The following is a 26,134-nucleotide window of genomic DNA, read 5'->3' on the forward strand; positions in this document are numbered from 1 at the left end:
TGGCTTAAATGCTGGCCAGGACATAAACAGGCAAAGATGAAACTTTGCTCTTTGCAATGTGTAGGGAATTTCCTGTTTGGACCGGCATTAGATGAGGTCTGGGAAAAAGCCGGTGACAGAAAGAAACATTTTCCGAAACAGCCATTTCAGCCCTTTCGGCGCTCCTTTCAGAGAGGCCGAAAATTCCGAAGGCAGCAGTATAGAGACCGAGACAGGAGCAATTTTGACAAGCGATCCAGAGGAGGAAAAGGCTTCTATTTTGGCAAGTCCCCCAGGGACACCAAGAAACCCTCCCAGTGACGGTCCTTCTCAGGTGGGAGGGAGGCTCTCACTTCCTTCCAGCCTGGGAGAGGATCTCATCCAGCGCATGGATCAGACAAATTATAGGATTGGGCCTAAAACTAAAATTCCACCACTGGCCTCCAAGAAGATACATGCAGACTCCGGTACAGTCCTCCCAAGAGAAACAAGACAGTCTGGAAGGGGAAGTAACATCACTCCTAGCAAACACGTCTTGGAAGAAGTTTCAATAGAGGAAAGGATAGAAGGATTTTATTCCCCCTTTTTCTCATTAAAAAAAAAAAACGGACAATTCTTGGAGGACAATAATAAATTTAAAAGGCCTCAACAAATATCTGATAATTCCATCTTTCAAAATGGAAACAATAAAATCGGCGGTGAAACTTCTATATCCTCAGTGTTACATGTCAGTCCTAGACCTAAAGGACGCTTATTATCCCATCCCAATCAGACAACAAGATCGCAAGTTCCTCAGAGTGGCAGTTCAAATGGGGTCCCAGCTACGTCACTTTCAGTACAGGGCTCTGCCCTTTGGGATAGCAACAGCCCCATGGGTATTTACAAAACTGATTGCAGAGGTCACAGCACATCTCATAGAAAAAGACACTCTGATAATACTTTACTTAGATGACTTCCTGATAGTGGGGAAAAACTTTTCTCACTGTCAGGAGCAGGTCAGAATAGTGATGGATAGGGTTGAGCGAAACGGGTCGGCAATTTTCAGAAGTTGCCGACTTTTGGCAAAGTCGGGTTTCATGAAACCCGACCCGACCCCTGTGTGGGGTCGGCCATGAAGTCGGCGATCTTCTGAATCTGGAATCGGAATTCCGATACCGATTCCCGATATGTTTAAGATATCGGGAATTGGTATCGGAATTCAGATTTAAGTGTAAAATAAAGAATTAAAATAAAAAATATCGCTATACTTACACTCTGACGGGCCCTGGTACTAACCGGGAACCTTCCTTCCTTAGAATCAGCCTTCAAGGACCTAGCGGTGACGTCGCGGCTTGTGATTGGTGCGCGGCCGCCCATGTGACCGCTCGCGCGACCAATCACAAGCCGCAACGTCACCGTGACGTCACCGGAGGTCCTGGAAGGGCTGATTCTTAGGAAGGAAGGCTGCCGGAATGAAGCCGAGGGTGAGTATATTCCTATTAGGTATATACTCACTCTCGGACACGCCCTGCTTCTTTCCGGCAGCCTTCCTTCCTAAGAATCAGCCCTTCCAGGACCTCCGGTGACGTCACGGTTTGTGATTGGTCGCGCGAGCGGTCACATGGGCGGCCGCGCACCAATCACAAGCCGCGACGTCACCGCGACGTCACCGCTAGGTCCTGGAAGTCTGATTCTAAGGAAGGAAGGTTCCCGGTTAGTACCAGGGCCCGTCAGAGGGTAAGTATAGCGATATTTTTTATTTTAATTCTTTATTTTACACTTAAATATGGATCCCAGGGCCTGAAGGCGAGTTTCCGCTCCTTCAGACCCTGGGAACCATTGGAAACCCAATGCACTGCATTGGGTTTCGAGTTTCGGCCGACCCCGACTTTTTTATAGGATCGGCCGATTTCACTCGACCCGACTTTTGAAAAAGTCGGGTTTCGTGAAACCCGACCCGATCCTATAAAAGTAAAGGTCGCTCAACCCTAGTGATGGACACTCTACAGACACTAGGATGGCAACTGAACCTCAAGAAATCCAAACTGGAGCCGGCGATGGTCGAGAAGTTCCTAGGGATAACGGTAGACTCGGTGGCGCAGGAGTGTCGCCTCCCAGAGGAAAAAGAGGGAAAAATCAAACAAATGATTATGACAACATAAAAAAAAAAACAGAGGTGACTTTAAGAACAGCCATGTCGGTGTTAGGGTCCCTAACCTCCTGCATACCGGCAGTAAAATGGGCCCAGTTCCATGCAAGAGAACTGCAATGGTGTGTGCTGCAGAATGACCTGGAACTTCAGGGGCAGCTAGAGCAGAAGCTCATTCTCCTGCTCTCTGTACTCTAATCACTCAGATGGTGGTTACAGATAGTCATCTCCGAGAGGAGTTCCCTGGATATACACAGCCTCCAAAGTAATCACAACGGATGCCAGTCCATGGGGGTGGGGAGCTCACTCAGGCACACTATGGGTCCAAGACCCCTGGGCTCAAGAGGAAAGAAATCTGTCCTCAAACGAGTGAACTCCTAGCAATCGAGAAAGCGCTGAGGAAGTTACTTCCACACTTAACAGGGCATCATGTGAGAGTCCTATCGGACAGCCGAACAGCGGTCGCATATGCAAACCACCGGGGGGGCACCCGTTCTTGGTCATTGATGCACATAACCAAAAGACTCATGACTCTGGCTGAAAGGCATTTCCTCTCATTATCGGCCCTGCATATTCGAGGTGTGGACAATATAAAGGCAGACTTTTTTTTAAGCAGGAACCACTTAAGGCAAGGGGAATGGACCCTAAAAATAAAAAGTCCATTTTTCATCGGATAATACACATGTGGGGAAGACCCAGTGTAGACCTCTTTGCCTCAAAAGCCAACAAGAAAGTTCAGAAGTTCTGCTCTCTGAACCCAGCAGACAGACCGTTGGCAGTAGACGCCTTCAGCATAGAATGGACGTCAGGACTGTTGTATGCCTTCCCACCGATATGTCTAATCCCAGCAGTTCTGAAGAATATCAGGGAGGACAAGGCCAGGGTAATTGTAATCGCTCCCTTCTGGCCGAAAAGACCATGGTTTTACTGGCTGAGTGATGTCAGTGACGGACCCGTGGGTACTCCCGGAAGACCAGGACCTTCTAACACAGGGTCCCTTCAACCATCCGCAGAATTCCGGGCTACATTTGACAGCCTGACATTTGAACGGTCGTTATTAGAGAAATAAGGATTCTCAGCTGGTTTAATATCCACCTTACATAGTAGCAGAAAACCAGTAAGACCAAGATCTAGGATTAGCTGTTAGTACCCTCAAACAGGGCCAGCGTCAGCACCCGGGCAAGTGCCGGGGCCCTGGCGAGATGGGGGGGGGGGCCCATTTATGGTAGTACACTCACTACATCCCTGCTGTGTGTGTGACTGTCTGTGACTCATCCGACATCACCCCCGGCGCCCGACGGTGCCTCGGCTGCAGGGGGCACAGTCAGAGCTCTGTCTGAGGCTGAGCTGTTTCGCCAGCGCCTGGCGCTGCGCAGCTGCAATAGCAGCAGCGATACTCACCTCCGCCGGCCCCCCTCACCATGGATACACTCACAATACACTTCCGGGCGACGCTGGGTCATCTCCTGTTACTTCCGGTCGGCTCATCATGCTCATCCTAACAGCAAGAAGACAGAGAGCCGGGCCCCACGTCCTCCAGCTCCAGCGTCCACCATCCAGGACATGAGGACAGGTCCAGGCCAGCAGCGGCAGGCGGCAGCGCCAAGCAGGAGAAGACAAGCAGCAGCTGCAGTGAGGACGGTGCACCCTCTCCTGCTGTGTCCACAACGAGGGCAATGGACGGGCCGGCGAAGCATTGAGTGAGTTAGTGACTCGTCTGCACTTTGCAGGGGGGGAGGGGGGAGGAATATGGGATGCAGCCTGCTGCTGAGCCTGTCTGCTGCGTGATTTGACCGAGCACTGACCCTTTTACTTTCAAAATCTGATCTCAGTCAGACAGCCAGTGTCACCCATTTTAGGTGTTGCCTTATTTTATATAGTACGTCACGGGGCTGTGCTATTACTACGTGCGCTGTGCTGTATACTGCGTAACGGGCTGTGTGTTACATGCTGCGCGTGGGCTGTGTGTTACATGCTGCGCGTGGGCTGTGTGTTACATGCTGCGCGTGGGCTGTGTGTTACGTGCTGCGCGTGGGCTGTGTGTTACGTGCTGCGCGTGGGCTGTGTGTTACGTGCTGCGCGTGGGCTGTGTGTTACGTGCTGCGGGTGGGCTGTGTTACGTGCTGCGCGTGGGCTGTGTTACGTGCTGCGCGTGGGCTGTGTTACGTGCTGCGCGTGGGCTGTGTTACGTGCTGCGCGTGGGCTGTGTTACGTGCTGCGCGTGGGCTGTGTGTTATGTGCTGCGCGTGGGCTGTGTGTTACGTGCTGCGCGTGGGCTGTGTGTTACGTGCTGCGCGTGGGCTGTGTGTTACGTGCTGCGCCACGGGCTGTGTGTTACGTGCTGCGCCACGGGCTGTGTGTTACGTGCTGCGCCACGGGCTGTGTGTTACGTGTTACGTGCTGCGCCACGGGCTGTGTGTTACGTGCTGCGCCACGGGCTGTGTGTTACGTGCTGCGCCACGGGCTGTGGGTTACGTGCTGCGCCACGGGCTGTGGGTTATGTGCTGCTTCACGTAAGAAGTTAAATCTGGCATTGTACTATACTTTTTTATTTCTTATCTGTGCATCATGAATCGTGGTATGTGTTAAAAGGGGGGGGGGGGCCCACTGAGACTCGTTCGCCCGGGGCCCTCAAAAACCTGGAGCCGGCCCTGCCCTCAAAGTACACATTTCAGCTCTAGCAGCCCTATTTAACCCTAGAACGCGTACCTGGGGCCTCGCAGGCCTGCTAGGTTACTTGTTTTCTATTATCTGTAAAACTACATTAGTTAGAATTTTGAAACTCAAGGTAATCCTCAGGTATATAGTTGTTAGTAATATCCAGTTGTTCATATATTTTTATGTTATAGGCATCTCGTATAGCAACGCTTTTTTGTGACTACCCCAGATTCACGTACCTGGGGCCTTTGAGGCCTGCTTTGGTTTACATGTACTCCTCAGTCTTTTTGTCTGTACTGTTGTTGGGGAAGAACTTATGACTCAGTCTTTATGACTATTGGTCGATGGCTGTTGCTGGGAAGAGTGTGGATTCTGCCTGACATGGTAATGTGATCCTGGAAGGGAGTTTCCCCTCACAAAGTAACGTGATTATGATGTCAGTACAGGATGGACGAAATGATTACTGAATATTCGTGTAAAAGGCAGACTAAACGTTGGCCTGTTGCCCTTTTTTCCAATATCCTTGATGTGTCATCCCTCAATAGCTATATTGTTTATTGTCAAACTAATCCAGAATTCCATGCCAACAGGAAGGACAATAGACGTATATTTTTGACAGAACTTTGTTATGAACTTTTGATGCCTACTATGATGGAGAGAAGCAGCATGATATGCTTATCAAGGCAAATTACGGAGGCAATGATCCGATGTGGAATATGCTTTCAGGAACAGCCAGAGCAAAGAGAAAAAAAAGAAAGCGCTGCTATATTTGTCCAGCAAAGAAAGAAAGAAAATCGGAGCGTTTCTGTTCTACTTGCGGACAAAATGTATGCAAGGAACATTCTGAAGAAAAAATAATATGCAAGAATTGTCGGGGGAATATGTAAAGTGGAAAATAAATATTCCTGCACCAAGTTTGCTACAGACTTTATGTAAAAACTTTTTATAAGAAAAAATGTATCCATCATAAAAAATTGTACTGAGTGAATATATTGGGCGTGCCCGTTTAGTTACATTTTTGTTGTTTTATGTACATCATTTTTTTTTTTAATTATACACATCTTAGGCTATGTTCCAAGTAGCGCTGGGGTCCACCAGGAGGGAATCCATAATGGATCTGACCTCCTGGTAACTCCAGCTAAGGCTGATGGAATGCCGGGATTCCACCAGCCTTAGCTGAGGTCACCAGGAGGTCAGATCCATTACGGATCCCCTCCTGGTGGGCCCCAGCGCTAGTGGGAATGCATCCTTACTTTGCAAATTTAAAATAAACTTTGAAAAGTATTTTTATTTGAGTTATTCCATGTTATTTGCACACAGGCCTAAAAGGCCCCAGGTACGTGAATATGGGGTAGTCACAAAAAAAGCGTTGCTATACGAAATGCCTATAACATAAAAATATACGAACAACTGGAAATTACTAACAACTATATAGCTGAGGAATACCTAGAGTTTCAAAATTGTAACTAAAGTAGTTTTACAGAAAATAATAAAAAAGTAACCTGACAGGCCTGCGAGGCCCCAGGTACGCGTTCTACCAGCCTTAGCCGGGGTCACCAGGAGGTCAGATCCATTACGAAATCCCGTCCAGGCGAACCCCAGAGCTAGTGGGAATGCATGCTTACTTTCAAATAACTTTGAAAAAAAAAATGTTTTGAGTTATTCCATGTTATTTGAAAACAGGCCTCAAAGGCCCCAGGTACGTAATAGTGTAGATTTCCATGGTCACGCATTCTAGGGTTAACTGTGACCTGGCAAGAAATAGGTGGGTGTTGAGGTTTGTCCGAGCCTGTAGTAGAGCTGACTCTGTTCCATCCCCTACTCCTCCTCCATGGGATCTAAATTTAGTATTGACAGCTTTGACAGAAAGCCCCTTTGAGCAGTTAAATACAACATCAGATAAAGTACTAACATTAAAAACAGCTTTGTTAGTGGCACTTACATCGGCCCCTAGGGTTGGGGATTTACACGCGTTATCGGCATATCCTCCCTACACACAAATTATGGACGATAGAGTTGTATTAAAATTAGATCCGGCAAATCTCCCCAAAGTGGTATCGAGATTTCATAGGGCTCAGGAAATATCCCTACCCTCTTTCTGTCCCAATCCTAGCAACAAGAAAGAGGAGAGACTCCATTGCCTAGATGTCAGGAGATGTATCCTACAGTATTTAGAGATGACAAAATCCTGGAGGAAACAGAGGGCTTTATTTGCTTCATTCCAGGGGTCAAGGAAGGGCCTTAAAGCCTCAAAACAAATTATCGCTAGATGGGTGTGAGAGGCCATTATTCTAGCATATAGTAGTGCAGTCAGGGTTGTTCCACAGGGTCTGAAAGCCCACTCCACGAGGGCCATGGCGACGTCGTGGGCAGAGAGAGAGCAGATGCTGCCATAGACCAAATCTGTAAGGCGGCCACTTGGTCCTCTCCGTCTACATTTTTTAAAACATTATAGGATAGACAGACCTATCTGCTACCTCTGATCTCACATTTGGGAGAAGAGTGTTACAAGCAGTGATCCCTACCTAAAAGAGAATACAAATCTCTGTAACTCTCTCGTGGTGCCGTCATGTATGATGGAAAAACATGGGTATTACATTTTTTCTTTTTTAGCTAGTTAGTGTAGCGGACTTTGCAGTCTAAGTGACGTTCAAGTTTTTTTTTAGAAAAAAATAATCGTAGTTAGTACAGCATAGTTTTAGAAATAGCAAGGTAGCGTAGCCGGCGTCACATCGTTAGTGACGACCAGTCTTCTTTTAGAGAAAAAAAAAATTGTACAGCGTAGTTTTAGTGGTAGCGTGTTAGTACAGCCGGCGTCACAGCGTTAGTGACGATCGATCTTGTTCTGGAAAAAAAAAAAAAAAGGAGTAGTTTTATAGGTAGGGAGGTAGCTTTTTATTTTTCTTGCATAAAAAGTGCATTAGGGGAGTGTACGTCACATTGTTGGTGACGTCCGTTTTTTTTTGTTTGTTTTTTTAAAGAATTTGCGTCCAATAAATTTTATAGGGAGGGCATTAGTGTAGTGAGCGTCTGTTTTATTTTTTGCAAACTTTTTTTTTTTTCTTCTGCATTTTAACTCTCTACTTTTTTTCTCTGTTTTGTTATAATAAAGAGTACCCTATTCACAAGCCCCACACATTACACGTGTAAAAGCACCACTTACATACACATCCCCGGGGTTTTGAAAAAAAAAAAAAATGGCCCATTCGTCAACAAGGCACTATTCACCAGAGGAGGCTTACGCCATCCTTGCGGATTCAGCCAGTGAGGAAGATTCCACATTCCTCAATTCCTCCTCCACCTCCACCACCACCAGCCTCACTGAAATTGACTTCTTCAAATTCTTTTTCAGTGAGGAAATAATAAATCTTATGTTGGCCCAGACGAACCTGTATGCCCAGCAATTTTTCACCCAAAATCCCACGTCATCATACGCCAGATGGACCCCCATAAATGCAGCCGAGATGACATTTTGGGGAATTGTGCTGCATATGGGCATAATAAAGAAAACAAAAAAACAAAACACAGAGATTCGTCAGTACTGGAGTACTGATATTCTCTACAGTACACTGTTATTCCGCATGGCCATGACAAGGACACGATTTGAAGGGATCCAAAGATTTTTGCATTATAGTGATAATGCGCAGTGTCCTCCCCGAGACGATCCTAACTTTGATCGTCTATATAAAATTCCACCAGTGGTTGAACACTTCAGCAGAAAATTTGCTGAGGCGTACATACCCCAGAGGGACATCGCTATTGATGAATCTCTCGTTCATTTCAAAGGGAGGCTAAAATTCCGACAATACCTGCCCAGTAAGAGGCCCAGGTACGGAATAAAGCTGTACAAACTGTGCAAGAGTACCTCAGGGAACACCCACAGATTTAGGGTCTACGAGGGGAAGGACACCCAAATTAACCCCCCCCCCCCCCCGTCCTGGGGGTGAGTGGGAAAATTGTGTGGGAATTGCTGCACCTACTGCTGGATAAGGGTTTTCACCTCTACATTGATAACTTCATAAAGTACAATATGTCATGAGAAAACATTCTCAGAATCACCAGGATCCATTGAAGCGTTTCAGTTATGACCTCATAAAGTGACAGTGGTCAGAACTGAAAAAAATGGCCTGGTCAGGAAGTTGAAAACTGGCTTCGGGGTGAAGGGGTTAACCATACAAGAACTTATTTTTTGGGTTATATAATTTCTTCTGCATGTTTTTGAATGGACCCCACCAAATTACAAGCCTTCTCTAAGGCATCTCATTCTTGCCTTGAGTGTTCCCAGTCAACCTTGAACAGACATTTCCATGGATTGTATAACTGATTTGCCCTCCTTTTCTGGTAATAAGGAAATATTCGTGATTGATAGGTTTTCTAAAATGACAGTTTTTACGACATGCCAAGGTCTTTGTTCGTAAGATTGTAAACTTCACTGAGTTCCCTATATTATTGTCTCATACAGAAGAATGCAGTTTATTGCTAAATTCTGGAGAGCTTTTTCTTCTTGATTTAGGGATTAAGGTATCCCATTCTTCGGCATTCCACCCTCAGTCTAATGCACAATCAGAATGTGTGAATAAAAATCTGGAGCTGTATTTACGTAGTTTTGTACTGGGGTTTCACTCTTTTTCTGTGTCTATGGTTATCATTCTCAGTTTTGGACTTTTCAGGAAGGAAATTCATCAGGGGTTCCTGGGGAGGATAAGTTTGTTATATCATATCATCTTCTTGGGAGAGGATTCAGTGACATTTGTGAAGCATGAGTACTAAATACAAACTTTCGGCTGATTGTAAACATATGCCTGGTCCGGACGTGTGTGTGTGTGTGTGTGTGTGTGTGTGTTTGATCTGGTGGGTGTGTGTGTGTGTGTGTTTGATCTGGTGGGTGTGGTTGCCTACCAAGAACTAGAGGTTGCCAATCCTCTAGTATAATTGTTTTAGACAGCAAAAGAGGGGATTACATGCCAGAAGGCAAATTCAATTACCACAGTGTCCGCAGTAAAAAAAAAATCTCCATGCTCAAAAGATGAAAGACAAGCCATGAAATTAGGATCCTTGTTCATCACAAGGAAAAATCCTAGATACATTAAATTGAGTAGTCCATATTTAAGTCCATTGTAATAAATGGCGGATCCTTCACAAAATGTACTAGACACCACTCATGGGGAGAAGGTGATGACGATCCATGAGGAGACATCGGAGGGGCATGTCCAGACTGAAGTAGATGATAACTTGTTCCTCAAGGTAGACATCTTTCTTGGCAGGTCACAGGAACTGATGCAGCTATATTTCTTTGGCATTCCCATCATAAACACACATTTTACTTTTGCCTATAGTCTGACTTGAGGCATCCATTATTTATTTATTTATTTATTTTAAATCGATCTGATGTAAATGTATAAATAAAATTTCGCTTATTGTTGTATACATTCCTTGTTCCCCATTTTTTTTTTTTTTAGTTCCGATAGATTATATATATATATATAAGTACAAAACAATATCTGAGTCAGTGGGATCCGTTAACTGTGAAACGTTTCATTACCTCATAAAGTGACACTGGTCAGATTTTAAAAAATAAATAAATAAAATAAAATAAAATTGGGCCTCTTCATTAAGGTCAAAATTGGCCCTGTCACTAAGGAGTTAATGTAAATGCACATAATCTATTGCTACAGTTTCCTTCTATACACACAGGAAATGCTACATTGTTTAAGTTTAAGGATCAGTGTGTTAAGAAAGTAATGCCTCCTTCATGGGGACCTTTTCCAAAATGATTGAATCATAAGGCATTTTGGAGTTTTACTTTAGAAACATTGGGTTAAATCGCCTTAGGATTTGATTCTGCATTACTATAAGCCCCCCTCAATGTGTGTTTTTTTTTTTTTTTTTTTTCCCCAGTTAACACATATTGTAAAGCTGTACCTTATTGTGATAGAACTTTATAATGAGTGTTTCTGAATTTTATTAAGCCAATAATTTGGCTGTTAGCGTTTTATAACCCAATGTATACAATCTATTGAATTATGACTAACCTCAATTCACGTATTTGAAATGTTTAAATGAGTGCCAAATATCTGTTTGGATTTTCCAAGTCATAAAATAAAGCCTTGGCAGGATCATATCCACTGGAAGGTGTGTGTGCGTGTGTGTGTGTGTGTGTGTGTGTGTGTTCTGCAGTAGATTGGGGCTACTGTTACCCTGCCATAAAATGTCACACATCTTTACCGTAGAATCCATACAAACTATTAGTCCTTTTGAATATTGCAAGTGTTAAACGAGCCAATCTGAGGTTGTTTTGGTGCAAATTGATCTATATAGATAAGTTAAAATATATGTCTTAATAATTTAGTATTAAAATTGTAACGCTACAACAGACGTAAATAGAATCACCATAAACCTTGGTGTATAACAGCACAAGAAATAAACGAGGGGGGTGGAGGCCAAGTGCCTCACTTTATTCTATCACTATCTTGGCCCAGCCTTGCCGCGGAAGTTGGCGCCCTCGCTCACAATTGGCTAGCCCTTCTGACCCTAGTTCATGCTTTCTCACCAACTAGGGCCAACTATTAGATTTGGACCCTGGTGTACAAATAATATCTCAAAGTGCTGAATGTCACACAAAACAATTCCTCAGATGAATCCATGATTCTGCAAGGTTACATACTGTATATAGAGGACCAAAATGCTCTTGTTTGGAAGGTCAGTCTGATCAAAATGACAGGCAAATTGGTTGCATGAAACCAAATGTACCCATAACTGGCTCATTAAAAGAAACACCTTCTTCTAAATGATATTGCTTATCAAGCCAATCTGTAACACCAACAACCTACACCTACATCCATATTAGGCACACCATGATAAGGGAAATGTCCTCACTACAGGTTGGCCGTACTATCTATTCCATTCTGTGAACAATCATAGAATGTTAAGAGTTGGAAGAGACATCAAGGGTCATCGTGTCCAACCCCCCTGCTCAATGCAGGATTCACTAAACCATCTCAATATGGACAACTATCAGCTAAGTAGTTTACAATACTTTGTACACACAGAGCCTCTGTACTATCAGTAACGTGGAAGCCCCCTATATTTCAGTTAACAGATGACAGACCTGAGTGGGAACTTGCTTTTTTGTGAATTGAGTTTGAAGCTTTTATTGGGAACATTTTACATAACAATTTGGATTACATTTATCCTCTTGCTCTATGCGGACATCGGGGTTTCCATTTAAATCTCCTAATCACGTAACTCAGATGAAACCCCTGAGGGAGTCACTCACTATAACAAGGCAGCAGAGTCTGGCCTCTGAACAAAAGTGCACAAAACTGGTTGACCATACCGAGCCTTACTGCGATCTTTGGGAGGCAAGATGAATAAATCAATATCAGGTTTTATTTATTTGATTTTTTTTTTTATTTTTTTTTTATCCATTTTGACACTGTTCCTCGTGCTGTATAAGTGATTAGATGACTTTATTCTTCGGGTCAGCGCAATTACAGCGATACCAGATTTTATTTTACTTTTTTTTTTTTTCCCCCAAAGTTTTTGCATCAGCAAATATAACCTTCATATATTTCTGCCGACAGTCATGTTGGAGCTTGTTTTTTCAGGGACGAATTTACATTTTTATTTTTACATTCTTGCTCACACACACTTTTCATTGCCTCCAATTGATTTTTGAGAGGCAGAATGAAAATACAGCTGTTCGGAAACTGCGTAGTGCGTGTGTGTATATTATTATTTTTTATTTATTTTTTCTCCCCCTACCTTGTTAGGGGGTTTTGGCACTTGGACTTCAGTGGTGACATAAAAAAATCTATTCCGTAAATAGAGAATTCATGATATTTAGGGGACAACCGTTTCACTGTCCCATAGGTTTAATTAAACATAGTGGCCTCTTGAACATAAAAAAAAATGTATTCCTGTATTATTGTTGTAGTGTGTGTGTATATGTGTGTGTGTATATATATATATATATATATATATATATATATATATATATATATATATATATATATATATATATATATATATATATATATATTTATTATATATATATATATATATATATATATATATATATATATATATATATATATATATATATACCGCAAATAATGGGAAAATGCTTTATGCATTGCATATTTTATTTTGTATAGTAACTTCTCTTGTAAAAGTTCTGTTGATATATCAATGTATATTTTGTTCTAGGAACAAACTGGTCAATAGAGATACTTCATCAAATGCTCTATGAGCAACAAAACAAAGAACCTACCATAGACAATGCTATGCTTGAGTTTGGAAAACCAGAAAAATATGAGGTTTGTTACATTCCATTTCATCTAAGGCTCCCTATAAAATTGTCATTTAAACTTAGTACTGCATATAATATTACATTAATTTTGATTAGATACATGAGCAATAAATGCAAAAAAATGTCGTCCTAGGCGTCATTTCCATCAAGACAAGAGCCCGTAGCACTTCCCAGAATGTATGTTTGTTGGTGGTCACCAGTGATTTCTTTAAAAGCATTCTTCAAGGGGTTGTGCACTACTCAGACAACCCCAGCTCAATTAGTATGTTTGCACTAGTAAAAGAACAACACCTACACTCTGCACCGTTCTAGTGGTGTCAGCTCTCGCTTTCCTGGGGCACGTGTGAGCAGAGGTGTATCTAGCGTTTCTGGCACCCGGGGCAAGAATTCATATGCCCCCCATCAGCCCCATCATTGTCCTCTCCTCCTCCACCATCCCCATCATTGCTCTCTCCCCGTCAGCCCCATCATTGCCCTCTCCTCCCCCCACACACACACAATTCACTTCTCTGCACATTCCCCTGCAGCGCGACACACACACACACACACACACACACACACACACACACACACACACACACACACACATTCACTCACACACACACACACACACATTCTCACACACACACACACACATTCTCACACACACACATTCTCACACACATACACACACATTCTCACACACACACACACACACATTCTCACACACACACACACACACATTCTCACACACACACATTCTCACACACACACATTCTCACACACATACATACACATTCTCACACACATACACGCACATTCTCACACACACACATATACACATACACACACATTCACACACACCTCTCACCTCTCCTCGCGCTCTGCCGCAGCAGCTCCATCGCCTTCCTCTGACACAGCTGGCCGCTGAATGATGACGTCATCCAGCGGCGCGTCTGTGTGATAGGAAGCAAGAGGAAGCAGGAAGACAGATTGCTGGGCAGCGGAGCTGCAGGGATTTCTCCCTGCCCGCCGCAGCCACTCTGCAGGGGCTCCCCTCCCCCTCTGCACACATTGGGAGCCGGCACTCTGCAGCTTCTCTGTGCTGGCTGTCAGCTTGACAGTCGGCACAGAGAACAGCTGACTCCCTGACCGGGGGCAGCAGAATGCAGCCGCCGGGGGAGACACTGCGGACCGCTGAATTAGGTGGCCCGACTGCGCCCCCCTGCCGGCTGCGCCCGGGGCACATGCCCCGGCTGCCCCCCCTAGATACGCCACTGCGTGTGAGATTGTGTACAGGCCACGCTGGCTTCACTCTCTCCCATCGGGCATATCAGACATCAAAAAGAAGTGAGCGGTTAGCTGCAGCTCTGACTTAGGACAGTGTCAGACTGCCACATTTCTTGTGCGAGAATCGCATGGCACTGCAGGGAGGGACTGGCCAGCACCTCTCCTGACCTGAGCAAGACAGCGTGATGGATTACTATGCAGCTGTCCAGCTTGGGTCAGGAGAGCCGACAGCTAGTACAAGGTTTGAGGCAATTCTCAGACGAGAAATACAGCAGTCTGCCTCTGCCCTTACTCTTTATGTCCAATTTGTCTGAAGGTTGGGATTGTGCTCAAGTGACAACATCTCACGTGAGTTCTGGGAGAGAGAGTGTCGACTCCACTGGAACTGTATCTGAGGTGAGTGTAGGTGGTGTGTGTGTGTGATTTTTTTGTTTTTTTTTCTGGTGGAAGCATGCTGATTGGGACTGCGTTGTCAGATTAGTGGACAACCCCTTTAGATATAGGCCCCCATACGCTGCCCATGTTTGGCTGGTCATTCCTTGGCAGAACAGATATTCTCAGACCACCTCAGCCATATTGAAATGTATATTTTTTTTGTAGATGAGATGTGCAATACCTGCCATCAGCCCCCAAAAAATCAATATGTGCAATGTGTGTTTAGAGCCAAAATTTAGTTAGGGTATGTGCACACGTCAGGATATCTTGCAGAAATTTCCTGACAAAAAACAGACATTTCTGCCAGAAATCAACATGCGTTTTTTTCGTGTTTTTTATGCGTTTTTTGCGTTTTTTCCCAATGCATAGAATAGTGGGAAAAACGCGAAAAATCCGCAAAATTAATGAACATGTTTTTTTTTTTTTTTTACCGCGATGCGTTTTTTCGCGGAAAAAAATGCATCATGTGCACAAAAATTGCGAAATGCATTCTAAATGATAGGATGCATATGTATGCGTTTTTATCGTGAAAAAACGTGAAAATTCCAGAACGTGTGCACATACCCTTATTTTCAAAATCTGACATTCAACCGTTTTTTTTATGTGTATGGGAAAAGGGTCCTGCTGAGCTAGTTATATCTCAGTATTTCAGGATAACCTGAAAAGTGTGTTATTACATTATTGGGTGTTTGTCCATGACTTTCTTGGACCAATAGACTTGATAACCCCCCCCCTCCCCCAAAAATCGACAGACATGTGAACAGACCTGTAAGCTATAATTGCTACATGTTCTACCAATGAAGAACGCACACAATATTCACATTCATCTGAATGAGGCCTAGAGGATGCAATCACTGACCATTCACCCGCTGATCAGGAGCAATCATTATGAGCCAACATTTGAGCAATTACTCAGTATAGAAGGATTTTTATTTATTTATTTTTTTTTTTAAATATTCTTACTCAAATAAGTTTCCACTCTTCATTACTATTTGGACAATGCTGCTTGGACTTTCACTAATGTGTTCCTTATTATATCTTTCTCTTAAGTTCCTGAAGCACCAACCTTCTCCAAGACTGTTTGCCTCACATCTAACTTATGAAAATGTACCAAAATCTTTCTTGGAAAAGACAAAGGTACAGTAGCTGATTATGCATAGCTAGATTTTTTTCTGAATTACCAGATACTTCATATAACTAACATTATTGCATTATCTTTATTTTTAATGTATTCAAATGTGAGACTAGTTGATGCTTTCAAAGTAAACATTTTTAAAGGGGTTTTCTAAGTACACCTGATGCTAAAATATTAAAATGAGCCAATACTCCTCATTCCCAGGTCTCCTCCGCTGCTCTGGTCTCTATTGACTGCAGTGGTGATGACATGACTGCAGTACACATCACTGCTACAGCCAACCATTGAGCTCGGCAGATTATGCTCTCTACATTGCCACTGCTGCTGCGCTCTGCAAGTACGGGAGGCAATGAAGTTTCCTCTAGTCATGATGGCACTGCTGCAGGCAGTACGCAAAGACTTGAGGGAAAAGGGGGGATATTGGGAAAGGGGAGTATAATCTGTTCCAATGGGATAATCCAAGCAAAAAGAAAAGACTTTGCCTAAGGGATGTGAGATGTATTATCGCAACAGCCCCACCCATATCCAGTGCAGGTCACTTTGTGGAAGATGTGAAGTCCGAACACCAGCCCCCAGACCGCTGTAGGCTTTAATTGGCTGCACGTGACATTAACAGCACATCATTTGATGATTTATGATGACTTGCTGCTTAAAGTCAACTGACGCCTACAACCAATCACAGGCCACAGCAATCTGGCGGCTGGTATAACTGTGACTTCACAGCTACTTGACCCTGTACAGACCACGAAGCGCAGACTACCAGTGTTGAAGCCTTATAGTTCCCTCGAGGCAATATTTGTATGGGAGCCCAGCTCCACAAGACTGCATATCTTGTCATGTTTTCTCATAAAATCTTAAATTTATGAAAGCAAACCTTTGCACCCTGTAACACCCCAGGTAACCGGTTGTTACAGTGATGTTGCCTTCCCTTCGGGAAGGGTGATATCATGCGTGGAGGCAATGGAGTTCTCTTTATCAGGTAAGGCACACACATGCAACACATTCTGAATCCAGGCCAGGAGGGGGAGCTCAGGACCCGGATTCAGGGGAGCTTTCCTCAAATATGAATATATGTCCTGGTCTGGAGGAGGAGCTAGCCTGTCTGAGAGAGAGTGGAGGGAGACAGTCGGTCTCCAGGAGGGAGAGATAGAGGAAGGACGTCTGGAACAGATAGAGAGGCCTGCAGCCTCTGGCAAGAGAGATAACCTGAAGGGTTGTATGTGGTGGAGCTGCAGAGGAAAGGAGCAGAGGAGAGATAAAGGGCTCAGAGGGGAACTGTGACCGGGCACCCTCAGAGCCAGAGCGCAGCAACCGAGCACCGGGAGCCCGAGGCTTTAGTGGGACTCTAGGACACTTAGCAGAACCGGAGGGCTAAGATCTTTATGTGATTGGCCCACACCACACCTGAGACGCAGCAGCAGCACCTAAAGAGACCGGGGCATGATGGAGTCCCTGTAAAACGGCTCAAGCTGACCGTCATGCAGGTAACTGTCCCAGGACAGGAGAGAGAGGATTCCTTGCCAGCAAGCTACAAACAGCAGGGACCTCGCCATCTTAGCGCAAGTAGGAAAGGCTCACGGACCTCAACTGGGAAAAGAGATTCTCCCATTGCCTCCAAGCCGGCCGGACCACATCACCACCTGTGCCTGGTACCCTGGACTGTGGCCTGCTAACAGTAAACCAGATAAAGACTTTACAACTTGTGTCCTCCACTTATTCGTCGGCATACACCATCTTTGCCACACACCTTGGGAGCCCTGGGGACCCTGCTTCACCTGTGGGAAGCGTCACCATCCAGCCGCAATACCATCACCCCAGAGGACCCCTTTAAGCGGCAGTCTTTACTGACCGAGAACCACAGGTGGCATCACGAACAATAGACTTTATTCACAATTCCCCTTAAAAAAACTTTCCCCTTTAATTGGGCACCCAGGGCCATGGATCGGGTGGCAGCCACCGTGACATCCCCTTTAAGACCGGACCCGGTACCGAGTACTCCACGGCCCTGGCGGGCGTTCCACACCTGTATATAAAAGCATGAAATGCGAGACGAAGAAAGAACGTCAAACATAACAAGCCTACTGTTTAATGGCTGTGTCTGACCGTACAGGAACATGGTTTGATCATGCCGCATGTCCTGGGCAGGGAAGGAAGAAGGAGGAAAAAAAAAAGAATAAAAATTAAATTATACAGACATTCGTCCCCCACCCAGGAGCTGTGGTATGATCAGACCATATTCCTGTACAGTCAGACACAGTCATTACACAGTACACAGCAGGGGCACATTTATAAGATTATCTTCTCACACGAACATTTTTTATTTTTTTTAATCTATTTATTTATTTTAAACCCATCCAATTTTGGAAATTATCATTATTCCAAGATCTATTGATTAAAATCAACTTTAAAGTTACCTTTGTTTGTTGGGAAACCACTCTAAGGATATCGACACCTTCTAAGGGCAATCTTCTTTTCATATGCATGAATTTATTTTGGGTTTCATTGAAAAATTGTGTGCTGGCTGCAAAATGAAGTAAATGAGAATTGATGAGTGAGCTTGTTCTGACAGGAGAATTTATAACTTTTTAGCAACCTGCATATGAGCTCCTGTCCGCTGAATTATGACTACGAAGTTCATGTAAAGAGAAAATGGCTGCGATGTATTTACTTCTTAAATTACCCCTAAAGGTGTCCATTTCTTTCAGTATCTCAGTATAACAGCTGCATCTCAGCTCAGGTTGCACTTTTTTGTGTGTAGACTTTTAAATGGACACATTTATTAACCCCTTCCCGACCCATGACGCCTATGCGGCGTCATGGAATGATCGCATCCCTGCAGATCGGGTGAAAGGGTTAATTCCTATTTTACCCGATCTGCAGGGAGAGGGGGAGTTGTACTTCAGCCTAGGGGGGGTGGCTTTGCCCCCACGTGGCTACGATCGCTCTGATTGGCTGTTGAAAGTGCAACAGCCAATCAGAGCAATTTGCAATATTTCACCTATGAAAATGGTGAAATATTGCAATCCAGCCATGGCCGATGCTGCAATAGCATCTGCCATGGCTGGAAATCATGTACTGGCCCCCCCCACCGCCCCCGATCTCCTCCCCAGTCGTCCGTTATGTGGCCCGGTCCTCTCCGTCCTCCTGCCCGCTCCCCCGTCCTCCTGCCCGCTCCCCCGTGCTCCTGTCCGCTCCCCCCCGTCCTCCGATCCCCCCCCCTGTGCTCCGATCCACCCCCCCACCACCCCCTCATACTTACCGATCCTCCCGAAGTCGGTCCGTCTTCTCCCTGGGCGCCGCCATCTTCCAAGATGGCGGGCGCATGCTCAGTACGCCCGCCGAATCTGCAGGCTGGCAGATTCATTACAGGTACATTTTGATCGCTGTGGTAGGTTCTACCACAGCGATCAAAATAAAAAAATAATAAATAAACCCCCCCCTTTATCACCCCCATAGGTAGGGACAATAATAAAATAAAGAAAATATTTTTTTTTCTTTTTCCACTAGGGTTAGGGTTAGAACTAGGGGTAGGGTTAGGGTTACGGGTAGGGTTAGGGGTAGGGTTATGGCATGTGCACACAGAGCGGCTCGGCCGCGGATCCGCAGCGGATCCGCAGCGGATCGGCCGCGGATCGGCCGCGGATCCGCAGCGGATCGGCAGCGGATCGGCCGCGGATCGGCCGCGGATCCGCAGCGGATCCGCAGCGGATCGGCCGCGGATCCGCAGCGGATCGGCCGCGGATCCGCAGCGGATCCGCAGCGGATCGGCCGCGGATCCGCAGCGGATCCGCAGCGGATTGGCCGCGGATCTGCAGCGGATTGGCCGCGGATCCGCAGCGGATTGGCCGCGGATCGGCAGCGGATTGGCCGCGGATCGGCAGCGGATCGGCAGCGGATTGGCAGCGGATCCGCAGCGGATCCGCAGCGGATTGGCCGCAGATCTGCAGCGGATTGGCTGCGGATCCGCAGCGGATCCGCAGCGGATTGGCCGCGGATCTGCAGCGGATTGGCCGCGGATCCGCAGCGGATTGGCAGCGGATTGGCCGCGGATCCGCAGCGGATTGGCCGCTGCGAATTCGAAGCAGTTTTCCATCAGGTTTACAGTACCATGTACACCTAAGGAAAACCAAATCTGCTGTGCCCATGGTGCGGAAAATTCCGTGCAGAAACGCTGCATTGTATTTTCCGCAGCATGTCAATTCTTTGTGCGGATTCCGCAGCGTTTTACACCTGTTCCTCAATAGGAATCTGCAGGTGAAATCCGCACAAAAAAACACTGGAAATCTGCTGTAAATCCGCAGGCAAAACGCAGTGCCTTTTACCTGCAGATTTTTCAAAAATCGTGCGGAAAAATCTCACACGAATCCGCAACGTGGGCACATACCCTTAGGGTTAGGGTTGGAATTAGGGCTAGGGTTGGAAATAGGGTTAAGAATAGGCTTGTGGTTAGGGTTACGGATAGGGTTAGGTGTGTGTTGGGGTTACAGTTGTGGTTAGGGTTGGGATTAGGGTTACTGTTGGGATTAGGGTTAGGATTAGGGTTGGAATTAGGGTTACGGTTGTGTTGCGGTTGTGGTTAGGGGTGTGTTGGGGTTAGGGTTGTGATTAGGGTTATGGCTACAGTTGGGATTAGGATTAGGGGTGTGTTGGGGTTAGTGTTGAAGTTAGAATTGAGGGGTTTCCACTGTTTAGGCACATCAGGGGTCTCCAAACGCAACATGGCGCCACCATTGATTCCAGCCAATCTTGCGTTCAAAAAGTCAAATGGTGCTCCCGCCCTTCCAAGCCCCGTCGTGCGCCCAAACAGTGGTTTACCCCCACATTTGGGGTACCAGCGTACTCAGGACAAACTGGGCAACAACTGTTGGGGTCCAATTTCTCCTGTTACCCTTGCAAAAATAAAAAATTACTTGCTAAAACATAATTTTTGAGGAAAGAACAATTATTTTTTATTTTCACGGCTCTGCGTTATAAACTTCTGTGAAGCACTTGGGGGTTTAAAGTGCTCACCACACATCTAGATAAGTTCTTCGGGGGTCTAGTTTCCAAAATGGGGTCACTTGTGGGGTGTTTCTACTGTTTAGGCACATCAGGGGCTCTGCAAATGCAATGTGATGCCCGCAGACCATTCCATCAAAGTCTGCATTTCAAATGTCACTACTTCCCTTCCGAGCCCTGACGTGTGCCCAAACAGTGGTTTACCCCCACATATGGGGTATCAGCGTACTCACAACAAACTGGGCAACAAATATTGGGGTCCAAATTCTCCTGTTACCCTTGTGAAAATAAAAAATTGCTTGCTAAAACATCTTTTTTGAGGAAAGAAAAATGATTTTTTATTTTCACGGCTCTGCGTTGTAAACTTCTGTGAAGCACTTGGGGGTTGAACGTGCTCACCACACATCTAGATAAGTTCCTTGGGGGGTCTAGTTTCCAAAATAGGGTCACTTGTGCGGGGTTTCTACTGTTTAGGCATATCAGGGGCTCTGCAAACGTAACATGATGCCCGCAGACCATTCCATCAAAGTCTGCATTCCAAAACGTCACTACTTCCCTTCCGAGCCCCGGCATGTACCCAAACAGTGGTTTACCCCCACATATGGGGTATCAGCGTACTCAGGAGAAACTGGACAACAACTTTTGGTGTCCAATTTCTCCTGTTACTCTTGCAAAAATAAAAAATTCTGGGCTAAAAAAATATTTTTGAGGAAAGGAAACATTTATTATTTTCACGGCTCTGCGTTATAAACTTCTGTGAAGCACTTGGGGGTTCAAAGTGCTCACTACACATCTAGATAAGTTCCCTTGGGGGTCTAGTTTCCAAAATGGAGTCAATTGTGGGGAGTTCCTACTGTTTAGGCACATCAGGGCTCTGCAAACGCAACCTGACGCCCGCAGAGCATTCCATCAAAGTCTGCATTTCAAAACGTCACTACTTCCCTTCCGAACCCCGACATGTGCCAAAACAGTGGTTTACCCCCACATATGGGGTATCATCGTACTCAGGAGAAACTGGAAAACAACTTTTGGGGTCCAATTTCTCCTATTACCCTTGGGAAAATAAAAAATTGTGGGCTAAAAAATCATTTTTGAGGAAAGAAAAATTATTTTTTTATTTTCATGGCTCTGCGTTATAAACTTCTGTGAAGCACCTGGGGGTTATAAGTGCTCACTATGCATCTAGATAAGTTCCTTGGGGGGTCTAGTTTCCATAATGGGGTCACTTGTAGGGGAGCTCCAATGTTTAGGCACACAGGGGCTCTCCAAACGCGACATGGTGTCCGCTAACGATTGGAGCTAATTTTCCATTCAAAAAGTCAAATGGCACGCCTCCCCTTCCGAGCCTTGCCGTGCACCCAAACAGTGGTTTACCCCCACATATGAGGTATCGGCATACTCAGGAGAAATTGCCCAACAAATTTTAGGATCCATTTTATCCTGTTGCCCATGTGAAAATGAAAGAATTGAGGCTAAAAAAAATTTTGTGTGAAAAAAAAGTACTTTTTCATTTTTGCGGATCAATTTGTGAAGCACCTGGGGGTTTAAAGTGCTCACTATGCCTCTAGATGAGTTCCTTGGGGGGTCTAGTTTCCAAAATGGGGTCACTTGTGGAGGAGCTCCAATGTTTAGGCACACAGGGGCTTTCCAAACGCGACATGGTGTCCGCTAACGATGGAGATAATTTTTCATTCAAAAAGTCAAATGGCGCTCCTTCCCTTCCGAGCCTTACCATGTGCCCAAACAGTGGTTTACCCCCACATGTGAGGTATTGGTGTACTAAGGAGAAATTGCCCAACAAAATTTAGGATCCATTTTATCCTGTTGCCCATGTGAAAATGAAAAAATTGAGGCTAAAATAATTTTTTTGTGAAAAAAAAAGTACTTTTTCATTTTTACGGATCAATTTGTGAAGCACCTGGGGGTTTAAAGTGCTCACTATGCTTCTAGATAAGTTCCTTGGGGGGTCTAGTTTCCAAAATGGGGTCACTTGTGGGGGAGCTCCAATGTTTAGGCACACGGGGGCTCTCCAAATGCGACATGGTGTCCGCTAAAGATTGGAGCCTATTTTTCATTGAAAAAGTCAAATGGCGCTCCTTCCCTTCCGAGCCCTGCCGTGCGCCCAAACAGTGGTTTACCCCCACATATGAGGTATCAGCGTACTCAGGACAAATTGGACAACAACGTCCGTGGTCCAGTTTCTCCTTTTACCCTTGGGAAAATAAAAAAAATTTCGCTAAAATATCATTTTTGTGACTAAAAAGTTAAATGTTCATTTTTTACTTCCATGTTGCTTCTGCTGCTGTGAAACACCTGAAGGGTTAATAAACTTCTTGAATGTGGTTTTGAGCACCTTGAGGGGTGCAGTTTTTAGAATGGTGTCACTTTTGGGTATTTTCAGCCATATAGACCCCTCAAACTGACTTCAAATGTGAGGTGGTCCCTAAAAAAAATGGTTTTGTAAATTTTGTTGTAAAAATGAGAAATCACTGGTCAAATTTTAACCCTTATAACTTCCTAGCAAAAAAAAAATTTGTTTCCAAAATTGTGCTGATGTAAAGTAGACATGTGGGAAATGTTATTTATTAACTATTTTGTGTCACATAACTCTGGTTTAACAGAATAAAAATTCAAAATGTGAAAATTGCGAAATTTTCAAAATTTTTGCCAAATTTCCATTTTTTTCACAAATAAACTCAGAAATTATCGACCTAAATTTACCACAAACATGAAGCCCAATATGTCACGAAAAAATAATCTCAGAATCGCTAGGATCCGTTGAAGCGTTCCTGAGTTATTACCTCATAAAGGGACACTGGTCAGAATTGCAAAAAACGGCAAGGTCATGAAGGGGTTAAAGTTAACATAGGCTTTATCTGTCTAAGGAAGTGACAAAGCATGAAATAAGATATGTCATGGCTTGGGCTTTCACAAGTTACTGTACTTAACCCCTTCATGACCCAGCCTATTTTGGCCTTAATGACCTGGCCATTTTTTGCAATTCTGACCAGTGTCCCTTTATGAGGTAATAACTCAGGAACGCTTCAACGGATCCTTGCGGTTCTGAGATTGTTTTTTCGTGACATATTGGGCTTCATGTTAGTGGTAAATTTAGGTCGATAATTTCGGAGTTTATTTGTGAAAAAAATGGAAATTTGGCGAAAAATTTGAAAATTTTGCAATTTTCACATTTTGAATTTTTATTCTGTTAAACCAGAGAGTTATGTGACACAAAATAGTTAATAAATAACATTTCCCACATGTCTACTTTACATCAGCACAATTTTGGAAAGAAATTTTTTTTTTGCTAGGAAGTTATAAGGGTTAAAATTTGACCAGTGATTTCTCATTTTTACAACAAAATTTACAAAACCATTTTTTTTAGGGACCACCTCACATTTGAAGTCAGTTTGAGGGTTCTATATGGCTGAAAATACCCAAAAGTGACACCATTCTAAAAACTGCACCCCTCAAGGTGCTCAAAATCACATTCAAGAAGTTTATTAACCCTTCAGGTGTTTCACAGCAGCAGAAGCAACATGGAGGGGAAAAATTAACATTTAACTTTTTAGTCACAAAAATGATCTTTTCGCAACAATTTTTTTATTTTCCCAAGGGTAAAAGGAGAAACTGGACCACGAATGTTGTTGTCCAATTTGTCCTGAGTACGCTGATACCTCATATGTGGGGGTAAACCACTGTTTGGGCGCACGGCAGGGCTCGGAAGGGAAGGAGCGCCATTTGACTTTTTGAATGAAAAATTGGCTCCAATCTTTAGCGGACACCATGTCGCGTTTGGAGAGCCCCCGTGTGCCTAAACATTTGAGCTCCCCCACAAGTGACCCCATTTTGGAAACTAGACCCCCCAAGGAACTTATCTAGAAGCATAGTGAGCACGTTAAACCCCCAGGTGCTTCACAAATTAATCCGTAAAAATGAAAAAGTACTTTTTTTTCACACAAAATTTCTTTTAGCCTTAATTTTTTCATTTTCACATGGGCAACAGGATAAAATGGATCCTAAAATTGGTTGGGCAATTTCTCCTGAGTACGCCAATACCTCATATGTGGGGGTAAACTACTGTTTGGGCACATGGTAAGGCTCGGAAGGGAAGGAGCGCCATTTGACTTTTTGAATGAAAATCTCCATAGTTAGCGGACACCATGTCAGGTTTGGAGAGGCCCTGTGTGCCTAAACATTGGAGCTCCCCCACAAGTGACCCCATTTTGGAAACTAGACCCCCCAAGGAACTTATCTAGATGCATAGTGAGCACTTTAAACCCTCAGGTGCTTCACAAATTGAGCCGTAAAAATGAAAAAGTACTTTTTTTTCACACAAAATTTCGTTTAACCTCAATTTTTTCATTTTCACATGGGCAACAGGATAAAATGGATCCTAAAATTTGTTGGGCAATTTCTCCTGAGTACGCCGATACCTCATATGTGGGGGTAAACCACTGTTTGGGTGCACGGCAAGGCTCGGAAGGGAAGGCGCGCCATTTGACTTTTTGAATGGAAAATTAGCTCCAATCGTTAGCGGACACCATGTCGCGTTTGGAGAGCCCCTGTGTGCCTAAACATTGGAGCTCCCCTACAATTGACCCCATTTTGGAAACTAGACCCCCCAAGAAACTAATCTAGACGCATAGTGAGCACTTAAAACCCCCAGGTGCTTCACAGAAGTTTATAACGCAGAGCCATGAAAATAAAAAAATTATTTTTCTTTCCTCAAAAATGATTTTTAGCCCGGAGTTTTTTATTTTCCCAAGGATAATAGGAGAAATTGGACCCCAAATGTTGTTGTCCAGTTTGTCCTGAGTACGATGATACCCCATATGTGGGGGTAAACCACTGCTTGGGCGCACGGCAGGGCTCGGAAGGGAAGGCACGCCATTTGGCTTTTTGAATGGAAAATTAGCTTCAATCATTAGCGGACACCATGTCGCGTTTGGAGAGCCCCTGTGTGCCTAAACATTGGAGCTCCCGCACAAGTGACCCCATTTTGGAAACTAGACCTCCCAAGGAACTAATCTAGATGTGTGGTGAGCACTTTGAACCCCCAAGTGCTTCACAGAAGTTTATAACGCAGAGCCATGAAAATAAAAAATTATTTTTCTTTCCTCAAAAATGATTTTTTAACCCACAATTTTTTATTTTCCCAAGGGTAACAGGAGAAATTGGACCCCAAAAGTTGTTGTGCAGTTTCTCCTGAGTACGCTGA

At 44.5% G+C, this 26,134-nt stretch overlaps 1 protein-coding gene across 1 annotated transcript in view; it reads left to right on the forward strand.

Annotated features, from left to right (window-relative positions):
* Positions 1–26,134, forward strand: part of LOC143804703 (sulfotransferase 6B1-like) — a 70,475-nt gene that overhangs the window by 15,637 nt on the left and 28,704 nt on the right. The window contains exons 2-3 of the mRNA XM_077283065.1: positions 12,974–13,083; positions 15,831–15,917. Coding sequence (XP_077139180.1) covers positions 12,974–13,083; positions 15,831–15,917 — 197 coding nt within the window. The remainder of the gene's footprint in view (positions 1–12,973; positions 13,084–15,830; positions 15,918–26,134) is intronic.

Source organism: Ranitomeya variabilis, chromosome 2 (assembly GCF_051348905.1).
Source record: "Ranitomeya variabilis isolate aRanVar5 chromosome 2, aRanVar5.hap1, whole genome shotgun sequence".
Classification (NCBI taxonomy): domain Eukaryota; kingdom Metazoa; phylum Chordata; class Amphibia; order Anura; family Dendrobatidae; genus Ranitomeya; species Ranitomeya variabilis.